Source organism: Mus musculus, chromosome 14 (assembly GCF_000001635.26).
Source record: "Mus musculus strain C57BL/6J chromosome 14, GRCm38.p6 C57BL/6J".
NCBI lineage: Eukaryota > Metazoa > Chordata > Mammalia > Rodentia > Muridae > Mus > Mus musculus.
In genome coordinates this window covers 67,402,590-67,418,015 of record NC_000080.6, presented here as the reverse complement: position 1 = coordinate 67,418,015, position 15,426 = coordinate 67,402,590, and the positions used below count along the sequence as shown (strand labels likewise).

Here is a 15,426-nt window from a genome sequence, read left to right as displayed (position 1 = left end):
ATTGTCAGGGGCTTAGAATCCAGGCATAAAAACTTGCACCAAGCTGGAACTTGGCACACACAGCTACCGCCAGGAAGTGAAGTTCGTATGTAAGATTGAAAAAACATCTGTTCGGCCATTTTTGAAGGAGCGTGACAGCAAAAGCAGAGAAGACTCAGGGTTTTTGATCGTCTGTGTTGGCTGTAATGCAAGGCAAACTTCACTGAGAAAGCGAGCTTTGGCTCTCTTGGTTTTTTAATGTCTCTGGCAAGTGATTGCCCCATGGCATGGTTCAGCCACATCAGGCTCATTAGAAGAAGAAGAAGAAAAAAAAAATACTGAGGAAAAAAACCCTCCACATAGGACTGTGTTTTCAGACATAAGCAACTGAACTGACGAAACCTTTTCCCCTGGGCTTTAAAAAAAATCTTTCCCAGAGAAGTGAAGACCTTGCTGGTTAGAAATACAGGTCAGGTGTTATCGTAATGAACTCCACTGGGCATTTGGGATTTTACAACAGGCGGATTTGGTCGTAACGAATGCACCACTAGAAATGCCATTCACACTCTTCGGCCCCCTCAGACCCTCCCTCCAGAACAGGGGTACAATGGTCACTTTCAGGGCAGCAGGGATCCTAAGGGGTCCTCTGAAGTCTCCTTACTCAGGACACTATCCTGTCTTCCATATCAACAGGTGACTTAAAGATTTAGGGTATACTGTTTTTCGAATCAGTTGATATTCTCTCTCCTGGAGGGATGATCCAGTAAGAAACATTAGGCGAATACCCAACTGAACCTTCAACACCCCCCCACTTCACACACCACTAACCTTCACCACACACACACACACACACACACACACACACACACCAGTAACAAGAAAGGATGCCCAGTAGAGTGCATATTAATAATTAATAAACTATTTAAAATCTACAAAGCAACTATTTAATATATTCAACTTGTATATACATAGGCCTATGATTGAGCCATGAAAAACTGCCATTTCTGGATATCAAAAATGGTCACATGAAGGCTGGCAAGATGACTCAGTGTAAGGGGCCTGCTGACTTGAGATTAACACGGGAGGAGACTCAACTCCTGAAAGTTGTCCTCTGATTCCTCTATATGTGGCATGGAATCTATGTGCACGTGTGTGTGTGTGTGTGTGTGTGTGTGTGTGTGTGCGCACACACGCACACACAGACACATAAAATAAATTTAACAAAATGGCCAGAAGAAAATTCTGTCTGTTTTAACCTAATGATACAGTGTAAATAGTTTCCATCCTTTGTGTTACTGAATAATTTGAAAACACGGCATTCCAGTCCTAGTCTGGTGACAGGTGTTGTGGTTCCGTTTGAGCCATTTACCTACTATGACTCTTTGAGTGGGTCATTAATCAACTCCCCATCTCTTATAAGGGAAAGTGGTGGTCGTAATTATTGTTATACGGGTGCCACAAAGTGGTTGAGGGGATCTGATTAGGCTCTAGATTGTTCTTTAACCTGTAGAGAGGAAGACGTGAATCACTGTCAGAATCACCGTGAAGCAAGCATGGTTGCGCGCGCGCTCTCTCTCTCATGCCACCATGCTCCTTGTGGGGTCTGTTAGAGGGAGAGCCTCATTGTCACACAAGGTACCTCATTCTTGACCAAGTGTGTGACAAACCCACCCTGGTCTCAGCAGCTAAACTGTCTATGTTTCTTTGGCGTTCTCTAACACGGTCATACTGATAGACACAGAGCACAGAGAACAGCCTTTGCAATAGCATTTTGTAACTGGGAAACCAGAGCGCATCACATAGAATGGCCTCGATGCCCAGACTTAGGTTTATGAAGTTATTCTAAATGCATTTCCCCCCTAGCCTCGCTTTCCCATTGGCTTGCATATTACACATTCCTATGGTCCATTGGATGATCATTCTACCACATACTTTTGGAAAAAGAAGTTTTGTGGTTTTCTTCTTTTGTTTTCTAAGTGGAGTAAAAACAAACCAATAAACAATAATGTATACTCTGCTCCAGTGAGTCTAGGCCATGTCACACACACACACACACACACACACACACACACACACACACACACGACACATGGTAGCTACAGACAGAAAGGGCCTGCGCTGCACTCAGCTCCTTGGTCCTGAATCCCCACCACACTGGGTAATACTGACTTAAAAGCATAGCTCAGAAATATTTTGGGATTGTGTGGGCCCAGGAACCAAGGTTCTGAAGGCAGTGAGAAATAGCCCCCAAGGCCTGTCACTTGAGCCATGGCTGACAGGGCTGTGTGCTGCCCTTGATGTGTCCTTGTTTCTGGCACGAGGGAGTCACTCTGGGTAAAGAGAAGGGCAGGGGCAGGACTTGTAACAACAGCCAACATTTCAAGAGCTCTCTGCTCCATCCTTTGGCTCCCCATGTCAGCATGGCCCCTGGCCTCAAGTATTCCCTAAGCAGGTTTGAAAAACACACTCTTTCAGGCTCCAGGGACCATTGTGCAAGCTCCCAACTTAGCTCCCAGAGCGACCCAAATCGGTTTTTCACAACTTCTCAAGCCATTGACTTTGCTGCTATAGATTAAGGCTAAGAGGCTCTGTCTAAATCCAGCATGCTGCTATACACAGTCAACTTCCATCTCTCTGGAGGTGCTTAATGGCAGACAGAGCCATGTTACAATATCAAGCAGAGCACGACACAGATGTCCTGTTTAGGGTCCCACCTCTCCCAGAGGAACTGAAGGCTGGAAATGCTTGCCAGGGAAAGGGCAGTAATATTCCTCAGTGGTGTAACCGCCGACGAGTCACCCTTGGTCAACTAAACCACCCTCTTCCAAGCAAGCTACTCAAAGTAACTGCAATGGTGCACAACGAGAGACTCACAAGGAAGAAGGGCTTTGGTGGGAGGGGGAGGGGATAAGAGGAGATAGTGGGGTGGGGGTATGATCAAAGTGGATTATATGTAAGAAACTATGAAAGAAAATAACAAATTAAGACATGACAGAGGAGTGGGAGGCCACCAGTTCTGTGTCTGCTACCACCTGATAAACTCTAGCTGTGTAATAGAGGGTGGCTAGGCTAGTTACGGCACCAAACTTCTTTGCCCATAATATGCAGCTAAAATGAAATAAACCAAAAAAAATTTTTAAAAAAAGGAAGAAAGAAAGAAATAGTGCATGTGAGAATGCCCGCTGAATCAGGTGCACACTGTTAGCTGAAATGAAATGTCCACTCCTCCCCCCACATACACAAGCCACATGTACCTTATACAAGGGAATGGGTTTGCTTCCTATCCTCCCCCAGGAGGACACCAACTGGGAAGTTTAAGTTCAGCCATGAGAAAAGAACAAAAGGCAGAAAGGACCTTTCATCAGGCAATGAGACTATCTCCCATGCGTTCATACCATCTGGGAATACAGCTATCTCCTAAAAGGCTGAGGGCTGAAACCTTTGCGGGGGAGGCGTACAGTGCCAGATGGATGGCAAAGGTCACTTACTTCCATATGGGGAGCCCGTGGGTGAGCCATTCAGAAATCCCGGGGATCCTGGCACACCCAGGTTGGCCATAGGAACATTGCTGTAGCCGTTCATGCTGTTGCTGGAGGTGCTGTAATTAGATTGCTGAGGCGTGGAGCTGGAGGAGTATCCCCGCGGGGAGATGCTGCTTGTGTTGCGGATGTATCCTTGACAACAGAAGAAACAGGCCAGGTAAACAAAGCAGTACCCACCACCGTCCAAATGTGGATTGCGCTCGTCCACACCCACCCCAGATTGTCAGGTTACCGGGGCCATGCACCAGTGGGAAGTGAAGCTCCCTTGCGGCACTTTATTTTTCATTGATATGTAGTCACTGTCCACCCGTTATTTGTTTTTGTTTGTTTGTTGTTTGTTTTGTTTTGTTTTTTAATGCATGCAATGGGCAATGATCACACTGGGGTGACTGGCACATCTACCCCCTCAAGTATCTAATCCCTTCCTGGTTTTGGGAACAGTCACAAATTTCTGTTGCCTATTTGGAATTTATGATGAACTATTGTCAACTACTATTACCTGACCATGCTACAGAACACGAGAGCTCAAGTAGTCCTCCTATAGTCTGCATTCTGGTCCTTGATAACAAAGCTGTAAGCTTTAGTAACTTCTTTCCTCTATACACGTCATGCCTCTGATACTCCCAGCCCCTTCTATTTATTTTGCTTTATATTTTTTTGTTTTACTTCATTTTACAATTTAGTTTTGAGACAGGATCTGGCTTAGAACTTGCTAAACATTCCAGACAGGCCCAGAAGAGATGCTCTTCCTGCCCTGACATCCAGAGTGCACAGCTGTACACTACCATATCCAGCTTTCTCTCCCCAGCATTACTAGTGCTCTCTCTCTCTCTCTCTGTCTCTCTCTGTCTCTCTCTCTCTGCATGGAGCTGATAAGAGAACCTGCCAAGCGGTACCTCACTGGACACAGACACTGGAGCTCTACCTGGTTCTAATGGCTGTCACTGAGAAAGCCATTCTACAAGGTTCTAATGGCTGTCACTGAGAAAACCATTCAGCAGTCAAACAAAGCTGGGCAAATGCTACGTACCGAAGCAATTTTTTTGAAGATTGTCAAACAAAGGGTCTAAGGTTTAAATATCTTGCTCAAAACTTGACAATCTAGTATTCTGCTAATTTAACACAGCATAGAATCTTTTCTGGGGGTGGAGGAAGGTGTCCTAGCAACATATCTGGGGCCATTTGCATTCTGCCGAGCAGTTTAAAAATGGTACTTCAAAGTCACCACCAGGCTGGAAATCATTTGTAATCAGGAAGGACTGAGGGTCATAGTGAGCTCTGTTGATCCAGGGCTCTGGGGTGTGAGTGCTAAGTACAGACATCTGGGCCATGAATGATATGAAGGATGAAGAATCTCCTTGCGGTTCTGAAGCCTGGCACAGAACCAGCATCACTGAAAGAAACTCTTGGGATGACTATGTCTAAGTGTGATTGGATCTGGTGATGTAGCTCAGTGGTAGAATACTTGCCTAATATGGGCAAGGCTCTAGGTTCAATTCCCAGAACTGAAATATAGATAGATAAATATCTTTTATGTCTATAGACTATATATTATATATGTGTGTGTCATGTGTATATGTGTATATATCACAGATATTGCACACATATCTCTTTATACACACACATATAAAACAAATTTATAAAGAATGTTGAGCATTACAGTTCACATTTATAATCACAGTGCTTGAGAATCCGAGACAAAAGGCTTGCTATAAACTTAAGGCAAACTTGGACCACATAGTGAATTCAAGGCCAGCCTGCACTACCTAGTGAGTTTAAGGCCAGCCTGAGACTACATAGCTTGCCTGAGTCTCAAAAAATTTAAATCAATCAACTAATCAGCAAATATAGAACATATTATAAGTAGTCTAAAATATATCATCAAATGAAAAATAATTTACCATATAGATCATAGTGATTGAAAAAAAAGAAATAAATATGTTAAGGACAGTATTGGAAAAATTATTCTTTTCAAAGGACTATATATAACAAATTTAGATGGACCTCCTTATAAAACCAACCTCATTGGAACATATGGTAGGGTTGATATACAAAATCCAGCTCACTAAATGCCTTGCCATGCATTTCCACATAAGATCACGCGTGATGGAAATAACCAAGGAAAACTTAAGTCACCACTCTGGGTTACCAAGAGTTGCATGGAGGGAACAATATGCTGCCATCTGCTCTCTCTGTCATTCAGTCACATTACCTCATAGCATCAGTATAAAATGAATTCCACGGAGCCTCATTTCCACATGTCTAAACTCTTTGAAGTTTATGATACTCAACTTTACCCATTAATATTCCCACTATCTAGTTCCCAGAGAGCTCAGAATCTAACTGCAAACTACCTGTAATGGTGAAATAGCCCATCTGTAACACTGGGGTTTATGTGCCCCTACTGGGTAGTCCATGATGCACTCTTTAACTCTGCACACCCCAGAGAGCTGGCCTTTTGATGGAGAAGACCCATTTGGAGGCTGGCTTTCAGGAGGGTAGTACCTTGGTTATTTCCTTGTGTGGACTCTGAAATGCTGACGCCGAGCTGGCTGCCGTAAGAGTTGATACCCATCATACCGCTGTGAGCTGGGGAGCTGGAAAGAGCTGGAATCTGGCTGGGGTTCCTGGGGACACTGTACAGGGCTTCAGCAATGTCTGCAGCACGCTTTAAAATGATGTCCTACGGAAAGGCACGCTGGGGTAAGCATGGTATCCAGAACTAAGAGTCAAACTCAACAGAGTACAAGATGCACGCAGCTAACCTGATTATTGTGTGGTGTGCCGTAGAGGGCTTCCACCAGGTCCGCAGCTCTTTTCAACAGCATTTCCTGAAAGAAAACACAGGGGGGATACAATCAGAGAGACAGCCCCAAATGGCAAACAAAAAACTATAATTGAAAACAAGTCCACACATCACCTACAAATATAATAAGCCAAGTAGTCCGATATTAAATTTGATGAATAGGATATAATCAAATTTACAAATCCTACAAATAAGTAGCTGTAGATATTCATCACTATGATGGTTCCATAATGGTTTCTGGTACAAAAAAAAAAAGCCATTACCCCCCCAAAAAAACAAAATAAAAAACCCAAGAACAAGAGAAAACAAAACAACAACCAAAAAAACCTACCAAATTGAGGGCAAAGTTAGTTAAAATCGATAATGTCTTGGATATTTTATTGAAAACGACTTTAAGACCATTGTATTTTAAAATCCCGGTACTTTTAATTAATTAGATATTCTTCAAGTGACTGATGGGTCTTTAGCTGCTTGCCAAGGAGTTAACAGAGGCCTGAAATTCTCTTGACAATACCTACTCAAACTTTTATTCTAGTAAAAATGAATTCTTTCAATAATATTTCCCCCGGTTCCTTTTAAGCAGAAAAAAATGTAGCAATCGCTAATCCCTCTCCTCTCCTTTGGCTGTTCCACTCCTTGGTTTTCTGTGGGAAGTTTTGTAGTTGTTGTTGTTTTGTTTATAGCCTTTTAAATTGTTATTAAGCTGCTGTTCAGGTACTGTCTGATCTAATGATGCTGAGTATTTTGCCAGGAGGAAAAGAAAGAGTGTGTTGTTGAAACCACTGCTGTTTGGGTTTTTATTCAGATACAGAATAAAGAGCATGCCATTTCATAATCTGCACACTTGAAGCACAAATATGAATGTAAAAAAAAATCTAATAGTTTCCCTGTAGTCAAATGGCAACAGGTAGATCGACCTATTTTTAAATAAAGAAAGGTGATGCCATGAGCTAGATTTAAGGTGACATTTTCTGAGCAAATTCACTCACAAATGACCTCTTTCGTAAGAGTTTTGTATGGAGACGCTTAATCATCATTAAATTTTAATGTACACAATAGGCTCTTCAAGAATGCCTGCCTGAATATTGGTGAACTTCAGCAGTTGAGGCTAAGTAAAATTCCTGTTTAAATATGAAGGAGTGAAACTTTCACTTTTAAGCAATGCTGCAAATATTTATCTTTATACAATTAGCCATGTTTTATAAGTGTGGTAGCGCACATCTTTAACCACAGCACGCTGGAGGCAAAGGCAGGTAGATAACTTTGACTTCAAAGCCAGCCTGATCTACAGAGGTAGTTCTAGGACAGGTAGGACTACACAGAGAAACCCTGTCTCAAGTCCTTCCCCCCCAAATTCTAGTAGTGTATCTGTTTTATGAGACCAAACTTTCAGATTTCACACTCCCTCAGATATTAAGCATAATATATTTCAAAATGAGCACAAGCCTTATGTTCATATTCTTATCTAAAGCATAGCCAGTTTCAAAGCTTAATTAATTTTAATGGGATTCAAATGAGTAGATTTGTCTAGATTTGCTGAGTGTCGACAAAAAGATGTTTGCTTATCAGTTTCCCAGTGCTTCTTACCTTAGCTAGCCTCTCAGGGTCACCTGGGTGCCTTGGGATGACTTTCTGCAATCTTTGGAAGCCATAGTCTATGGTGGGTTCATTTAAGGCTGAAAGACAAAACATTTTCTTTGAGTACACACCTGGGCTGTAAAGGAACTCTTCTATGAAGTCTTTCACGGGTATTGGAAGAGTTTTGATATTTTCTGAGATTTAATACATGTTATTACATTCAGTTAGGGGATTATGTTGTTGACATTGGTTAATTCACACATAAATTTAGGATGTGTGGTAAGTCTCCATCTACCATTAAAATAACAAGTCCATGTTTCACCATCCCTGTCTTCAGCACACGTCCCTGCAATCCTCTGCTCACTCTTAGGTCAGCAGTGTTACACAGCCAGTCATACACCAATTACTTCTGTCTTCCCTCCCTCCTCTAGTTCCTTCCTTCCTTCCTTCCTTCCTTCCTTCCTTCCTTCCTTCCTTCCTTCCTTCCTTCCTTCCTTTCTTCCTTCCGTCCGTCCCCTAGTATCTTCTCTCTTTTCCATCCTTTCCTTCTCCCCTTCCTCTCTTTCCTTTCCCTCCTTCCCTCCTTTCCTTCCCCCCGCCCCCCATCATTTTCAATGCCAGGGGTTGAACTCAGAGCCTTGTGCATCCAGGCAAGCACTCTGCCACCTAGCCACACCCCTCAGCCCAACTATTCTCCAGTTTTTTAGAAAGACAATAACTACTTTTGTATCATTTTTCTTTTTCTCGCTCCTCTCTTCTCTTTCCCAAGTATATCTTCTCATCTATTTATCTTTCTAATGCCCCCCTTTCTCAATAATTCTCTTAAATATTTCCATTCGTATGGAATCTTATTCTCATCAATGCTGTTCTAATGCAAACTACACTGTCTTAATTTGCAATTGATTGTGACTACGTGTGCTTTCTCCAAGGGGTCAGGCTCTCCCCACTACCCTGAAAGGCTCAGAGAAGCAGAATTCATTCTGTCTCATTTCTGTGTCTCATGGCTAAAGAGAGAGCCTGACCCATGTTAGACATTTAACTTGGTAAATATAAAACAAGTTGTTGAATAAGGGAACAGTATGCTGCCGTTACTTCTTCTATTTTTAAGAATTCTTCAGAGTACATCCCTTTTCTTCCTCCGTACCTTCCCTTTCATTTAAACTTTATGGGTTTAAAAAATAATTCATGACCAAAGCAAGGACAAAAATATAAAACATAAAACAACAACTTTCTGCACTCATTAGGCAAAGCAAATACAGAGAAGTATATTTTTAAAATTTTCTGTTTCCATACATAGTTTATAAATACCTGTTGCTACTATGCTATCAAATGATACCTTTTCTTTAAACAAATAATAAGCCATTTTAATTACACAGAAAAGAATAAAATCATATGTAAACCCACCACTTGGAGATAAGCAGGGTTAAATACCCCAAACAATACAGGTTATTGCCTTTGTTCTTGGTGGCCCATCAGAACTTGATGGTACGACCCAATTGCTCAAGATGCCACTATACTTCGGTTATAGGTCACGAAGAAATGAAATTCAGGTGCTCCCTCCCTGCAGGCTGGCTTTTGTGGTATTAGAAGGTGCTACATAGCCTTCTTGGGTTGTGGGGAGGAGGTAACCAAGGGTCTTGTCCAGCTGTGAACCCTGTGAACGACGATAGTGATCAGAGTGCCAACACATGTACTGGGCACAGTAGCAGGCAGAATGTTATGAGGGTAACCAACCACTTTATGATTGGATTTAAGGCCAACTCCACTGGAGGAAATACATGCTTGGTACTGTGGTCTGGCCAGCAACCCATGGCGGGGAAGCTCTTGGCATTAGGGTAAACCCACTACTCTATTATACTACAGTTCTGCTAAATTGACATTCTACCAAACTGTTCTCGATAAATTGTGATCTCTCTACCCACAGATTAGTACAGCTCTCGGTCCTTATCAGAGATGCTTCTTTGTACAGTGGGTGTCATTAGAGGCCCTGGTCAAAGTGTAGAGGGTCGGGGTTCATCCACACATGGGAGGTGCACCTTGCAAACCTTCCCTTCAAAGCTCAGGAACCTCAGAGAAAGAAGTAGCAGCAAGATTGTAAGAGCCACTGCTTTCTGGACATGACAGGACCGGTGGCGCTCATAACCTCTTAGCAGTTGTGTTTTTCTACACAAGACCTGCACAGCATTAAGTTAGTCAACGTTCCAGCACAGAGGATTAAAGGGTTTCACAGGTCCCCACACCCAGCTGAGGAGCTATAGAGAGTTGATGGCTCCTGTAAGAGGATGGTTCCTGGCAGGTCAACCATACTTCAGTGGATGGCCCCACACCTATGAGTCTATAGACAGCACAGACTTGATACAGTCACACATTTTAAAGAGAAAAGGACAGGAAGTTGAGAAGCGGGGAATCTAGGAGAAGTTAGGGGGAACAATGTGGGGAGAGAGGACTATAACCCAAGTATATGATAAGAAATGATAAAAGATTTAGTCAAAGTCTATTTTTTAAAGTTGTATTGATGGAATTTTCAGTATGGAGCATTTTCACTTTCTACTTCTTTGTACCAACGAAATATTTGTACAATGAAATTGTACTCCCGCTGTAATAGAGGAAATAATGAAAGTATTTCCATTTGGGTGACAGAAAGTAGGATGCCCAGGGTTAACACCTTTGCTCATATCCTTCCAGATTAAACACACATTCTTAAAATTACTCTGAGAAATGTGACTTAGTCTGCTGCATAGCCCACTTTAACCCACCTAGCAATGGTGTGTGCTATAAGCTTTCCCTCTGGTGCTTAAATATTCTTTTACAACATTATTTTAAATTCCTGCATATTTTCCATGACATGCTCTATAATTTATTTAAATGGCTTCCTAATTCGGGCATTTAATGTGATCCTAATTTCTCACTATTATAAAAGTGAAAGCAATAATTATCATTTGTGCATAACTTTAATTACTTCAGTCAGAAAATGCCAAAAAATTAGAATTACTGGACCAAAAATTATGATTTATATTTAAGGCTTTTCACACATACTGGCAAATCACTCCTTAGAAGAATATGCAAATTTACACTCCTTCCTACTATGCATGTAATTATTTCAACTTATAATTATTATTATTTTTTAATTTTCAACTGATAATTCTTTACTCATCAATGAGGTTGCTGATTTTCTCTTATGTTTCTACAATTTAAATTTCTATTTTTATGAGGCATTTACTTGGTAATTTCTATTTTCTTTTCCTAATAAAAATTAATCCTCTTTTTTTTGACTCAAGAACACTTTATGATGGCTTGAACCTGAAGCGTCCTCCAAAGACATTGAATGCCTGCTCCCTGGCTGTTACGTTGTTTGGGAGGTTGTGGGACTTGTGGGACTGTGGCCTTGGATGCTGGTCACTAGGAATAGTCTTGAAGGTAACACCCATGCCTGCTTCTTGCCTTTTGTCCCCAACTCCTGCAACAAAGGATGAGCTGTCCTTCCCTACCATGGTGGACTCACAGTCCCTGAGGCCATGAGCCAAAATAAATCCCTTCTCCTTCAAGTAGCTCCTCTCAAGTATTCTGTCAAAATGACAAGGTAATCAGTATGGTTACATATCACGATTTCGGTGTGGTATACATATGTGTGTGTGATGTGAACATGCGTGCATGGTATGTAAGTGTATATATGTGGTGGTATGTGTACAAATGTATGTGTGTGGTGGTCATAGAATGTGTGCAGGTGGAGGCCAGAGCTCAAATTTTAGCATCTTCTTCTACTATGCTCCTTTTTTTTCTTTTAGACAAGATCCCTCACTAAACCCAGAGCTAGTGATTAGTGAGACCAGCTTGCCAGCACACCCCAGGGATCATTCTGTCTCTACCTCCCCAGCATGGGACTTACAGGCAGACACCACCAAGCCAACCTTTTTCCCATCTGAACTCACATCCTCATGCTTATCCAACAAGCACAGGCTCACTGAGCTCCCTCTCTGATCCAGAGAGTATCTCTTGAATAACATTTTGGAAGAAAAAGAAAAAAAAACAAAAACAAAAACAAAAAACCCAACCCTGTCTGGGTTGAGGTTACTATAACATTAACACAAAACCAAAAGGAACTCTTTTTTTTCCAGTATTGTAATTTTTCTTTAAGAGGGGGAAGGGGGCGTTCCCCAAGCACTAAACATCTTAACACAGTTTTGGTATGATTTGTTTAACATTTCTAGCATCCCACCCAGCATTTCACTGCCTCCTCTTTCTGTTTTAACTTTCTAAGTAGTCTCTTCAAGTTTCTAGGTAGTACAATATTAAATTCCTGCTAATTACTTCTAGTTGGCTTTTTGGTTGTTTTGTTTTGTTTTGTTTTTTGAGTTCCTTGTGGATTAATACACACTAGCCTTATCTGTGTTCTGTGGATAATGCTTTGATGTCTTATCTAATAAAACATGTGCATTCAAGTGTGTGCACATGTGCATGTGTGTATGTGTGTGCGTGCGTGTGTGTGTGTGTACACATGTGTGTTCATTCTCTCATTATTATTATTATTGTAGGTGTGTGTGTGTGTGTGTGGTGTGAGTACATGCGTGTGTGTGAGTTGTGACCCACCTGATATGGATGCTAGGAATTGAGCTCATCCTTTAGAAGAGCAGTGCCTGCTCTTAACCACAGACCCATCTCTCTAGTCCTTATTCTGTTTCTTATACTATTCTTTTCCAAGAAAAGAATCTCAAGCTCAGCTTCCATACATGCTCAAGAGCAACCCTGTATATACCAGCACATAGCACACAATTCCTATCATGTCAGCAGCACTAGCCTAGCACCAAGCAGTAATAGCATGTGCAAGAGTTAATCTTGATGGCCAACTGGAATCACTTTCGGGACACACTTCTGGATATGTCTATGAAAGTTATTTCCTGAGAGGTTTAACTGTGGAGAGAAAATCTACCCTGAATGTGGGTAGCATCATCCTAGAGGCTGCAGGTTTAGGCTGAATTACAAGGAGAAAGTGAGCTGGGTTCTGGTGTTTCTCTCTCCTCTCTCTCTCTCTCTCTCTCTCTCTCTCTCTCTCTCTCTCTCTCTCTCTCTCTCTCTCTCTCTCTCTCTCTGCCTCTTGACTGCAGATGCAAAGTATCCATAGGCCTCAAGTACTCAGCTTTCCATTCTCTTCCCTGCCTTGATAGACTGCGCCCTCAAACGATGAGCCTAAATAAATTCTTCCTTCTGTAAGTTGCTTTTGCCTGGTATTTAGCTCTGGCAATGAAGAAAAGAACTGACATGCTATATTTTTTTTCTTAAAAGTGTCCCCCAACATATTTTGGGGTGGGAGGTGTATGATACACATGCGCTCAGAGCCCCCGCCCCTTACCCAGAATACATGTAAGATTCGCTATTTGAATGGCTGGAATCATTCTGTAAACTTGTGTCAATTAACCTTATGATGTCAACAATTACAGAAGCCTAGTCTACACATGGTTGGTGGCTGTCATGTGCGATGATGACAGTTGCTGTTGTACAACAAGCACATTAGGATACTATTAGAATGCACTGAAGGGTCACTACGAGGGGGCATTTGACAAAGTGCTCCCCCCCCCCAAATCGCTCTCTAACTCTCACGGCCATGCTATAGGCTCTCTCCTCACGCTAAATGCCATGACAGGCACCCAGCAAAGATGGCACCCCAACTCTGGCTTCTCTAGCCCTCTGACATGTACTTTTAGCCTTTTCTCGAGAGTGCAGTGTCCCTCCGTCTGCACTCTGTGCTTCATTCCCAGCTTCAAGGATAGGACTGCAGATGGCTGTGGAGCCTGCCTGTGCCACCTGACTCTGCAGCCACAGAGGGTGGAAAAGGCACCATGTGGCATCAACCAGCAAACACAACAGCTGCCTGATAGCTGCAGGGCAAACTGACTCACTCCACGATCATCCTCAGAATTAACCATTGTGTCATCTCATGTGAGCTCTGCACTGCTTGTTATCCAACGCAAGGATTGTCTTGGTTAAAAAAAAAAAAAAGGTAGACACAGGTACATTCTGAATGTTCAGAAGAAAGATGAATGGGAGGAGTAAGAAGGCTGATTCTTAAATCAGCCATTCCTCCCGTTTGCTCCCCGCCCCACTTCCTGCCAGCAAGCTCACACTTCCTAGGGAGAGCAGTGTGGGGTTCCGCCCCCACAGCCCCCACTACTAATCTTCTTTCTCAGTCTTCCCAGGACTTACAGGAGGGCTCTTTGGTCAGCACACACTACAATTTCTCTTGAATAGAATGTATTACACGTTTGTTCCCAATTGTCTTCCCCTAGCAGGCTGAAAACCACCAGACACAAGGTTCCATGGTCCCCTCAAATGCAGTACACACTTGAAGTAGAAATCATGAAATCAAACCCACTTGGGCTACTTACAGACACCAGACCATTACAACCAGCACCGGACCACCTCAGACCTCCATTCTGTAAAGCTGAGTTGGACAGTGTCTACTTTGGTCCCAAACTAACTTCCCAGGCTCTGCCTTGAATCCCATCTTCCCCTCTTCCCCATCACCCTGGGTGTTCTCCGGCTTTGGGGACCCAAGGTGAGCCAAGCAAACCTCAATTAGCTAATGAGGTGTCCAAGACCAGCACCAAGATTGTCTCGAAGGACCTAGCAGGTCATTAACTGCCATCATCCCTGTAAATTTACAACCTCCCGTACCACACGGAGTATGGGATGCTGTGAAGTTCTGCCAATGCTCTGGCTGACAGGGACACAGAGATCTGCTGGCAAGTCAAAAATAGAGTAAATTAAAAATACGCTTCAACCTATAGGTTATGTTTATCTATGTCTTTCTTTAGAACATAACATTAAGGTAAAAGGTCATATCCCTCCTGAAGTATAATTTATATTTACCTTTTATTAAATAATTACGGCATGGCATGAAGTTAAATATTACAGAAGCTAATCAAGGGGGAATTCAATAGAGGAGCCTCCGACGTGAGAATTCTGTCTTTGCTATACATAGAATGTCTTAATCCTCCACTGGGAATCATTCGGGTTTGCTTAAGGAGTTTAATAACACACGATTCAACTGCCACAGAGTCTAAATCCCATTTGGATCAGCCATGAAAAACTTTCATCAATACCTTGAGATTTCATAACATATCTCTTGAGAGGCTACATCTTTAGTTCATTTCTCATTTTGACTGTGGGAATAATATATGAATTTCCTCACATATCTTGGGCCCAACAAAGAGATCGAAACTTTGAGAAATGCATGAAAAGGTTGCTTTTAAAGTAAATAATATTTAACTAAAAATATCTATGTGGGAAACTACTCATAAACAAACAGACAGCTGGCTAGTGTTCCGTACTAATTCTCCCAAAGGATTGATGAGATTCATATATTCTATATGATTTTTAGATTTTCGTATCTTCAGAAGAGCTACGAGGATCAGACCAGACCTTCTACAGCTTATGTTCTGCTTCTGTTTTGATGAACGTGGAAAAAAGAGCTATTTGTTGGTGTTCTGGAATGGACCTCATTAACAAAACACTGGTATTACAGGA

General features: G+C 42.1%; 1 protein-coding gene across 3 annotated transcripts in view; it reads right to left on the bottom strand.

Annotated features, from left to right (window-relative positions):
- Positions 1–15,426, bottom strand: part of Ebf2 (early B cell factor 2) — a 197,661-nt gene that overhangs the window by 12,937 nt on the left and 169,298 nt on the right. For all 3 annotated transcript variants that reach the window (NM_001276387.1, NM_010095.6, NM_001360202.1), the window contains 4 exons: positions 7,915–8,003; positions 6,287–6,352; positions 6,027–6,204; positions 3,468–3,653 (listed from right to left, as the gene is read on the bottom strand). In NM_001276387.1, coding sequence (NP_001263316.1) covers positions 3,468–3,653; positions 6,027–6,204; positions 6,287–6,352; positions 7,915–8,003 — 519 coding nt within the window. The remainder of the gene's footprint in view (positions 1–3,467; positions 3,654–6,026; positions 6,205–6,286; positions 6,353–7,914; positions 8,004–15,426) is intronic.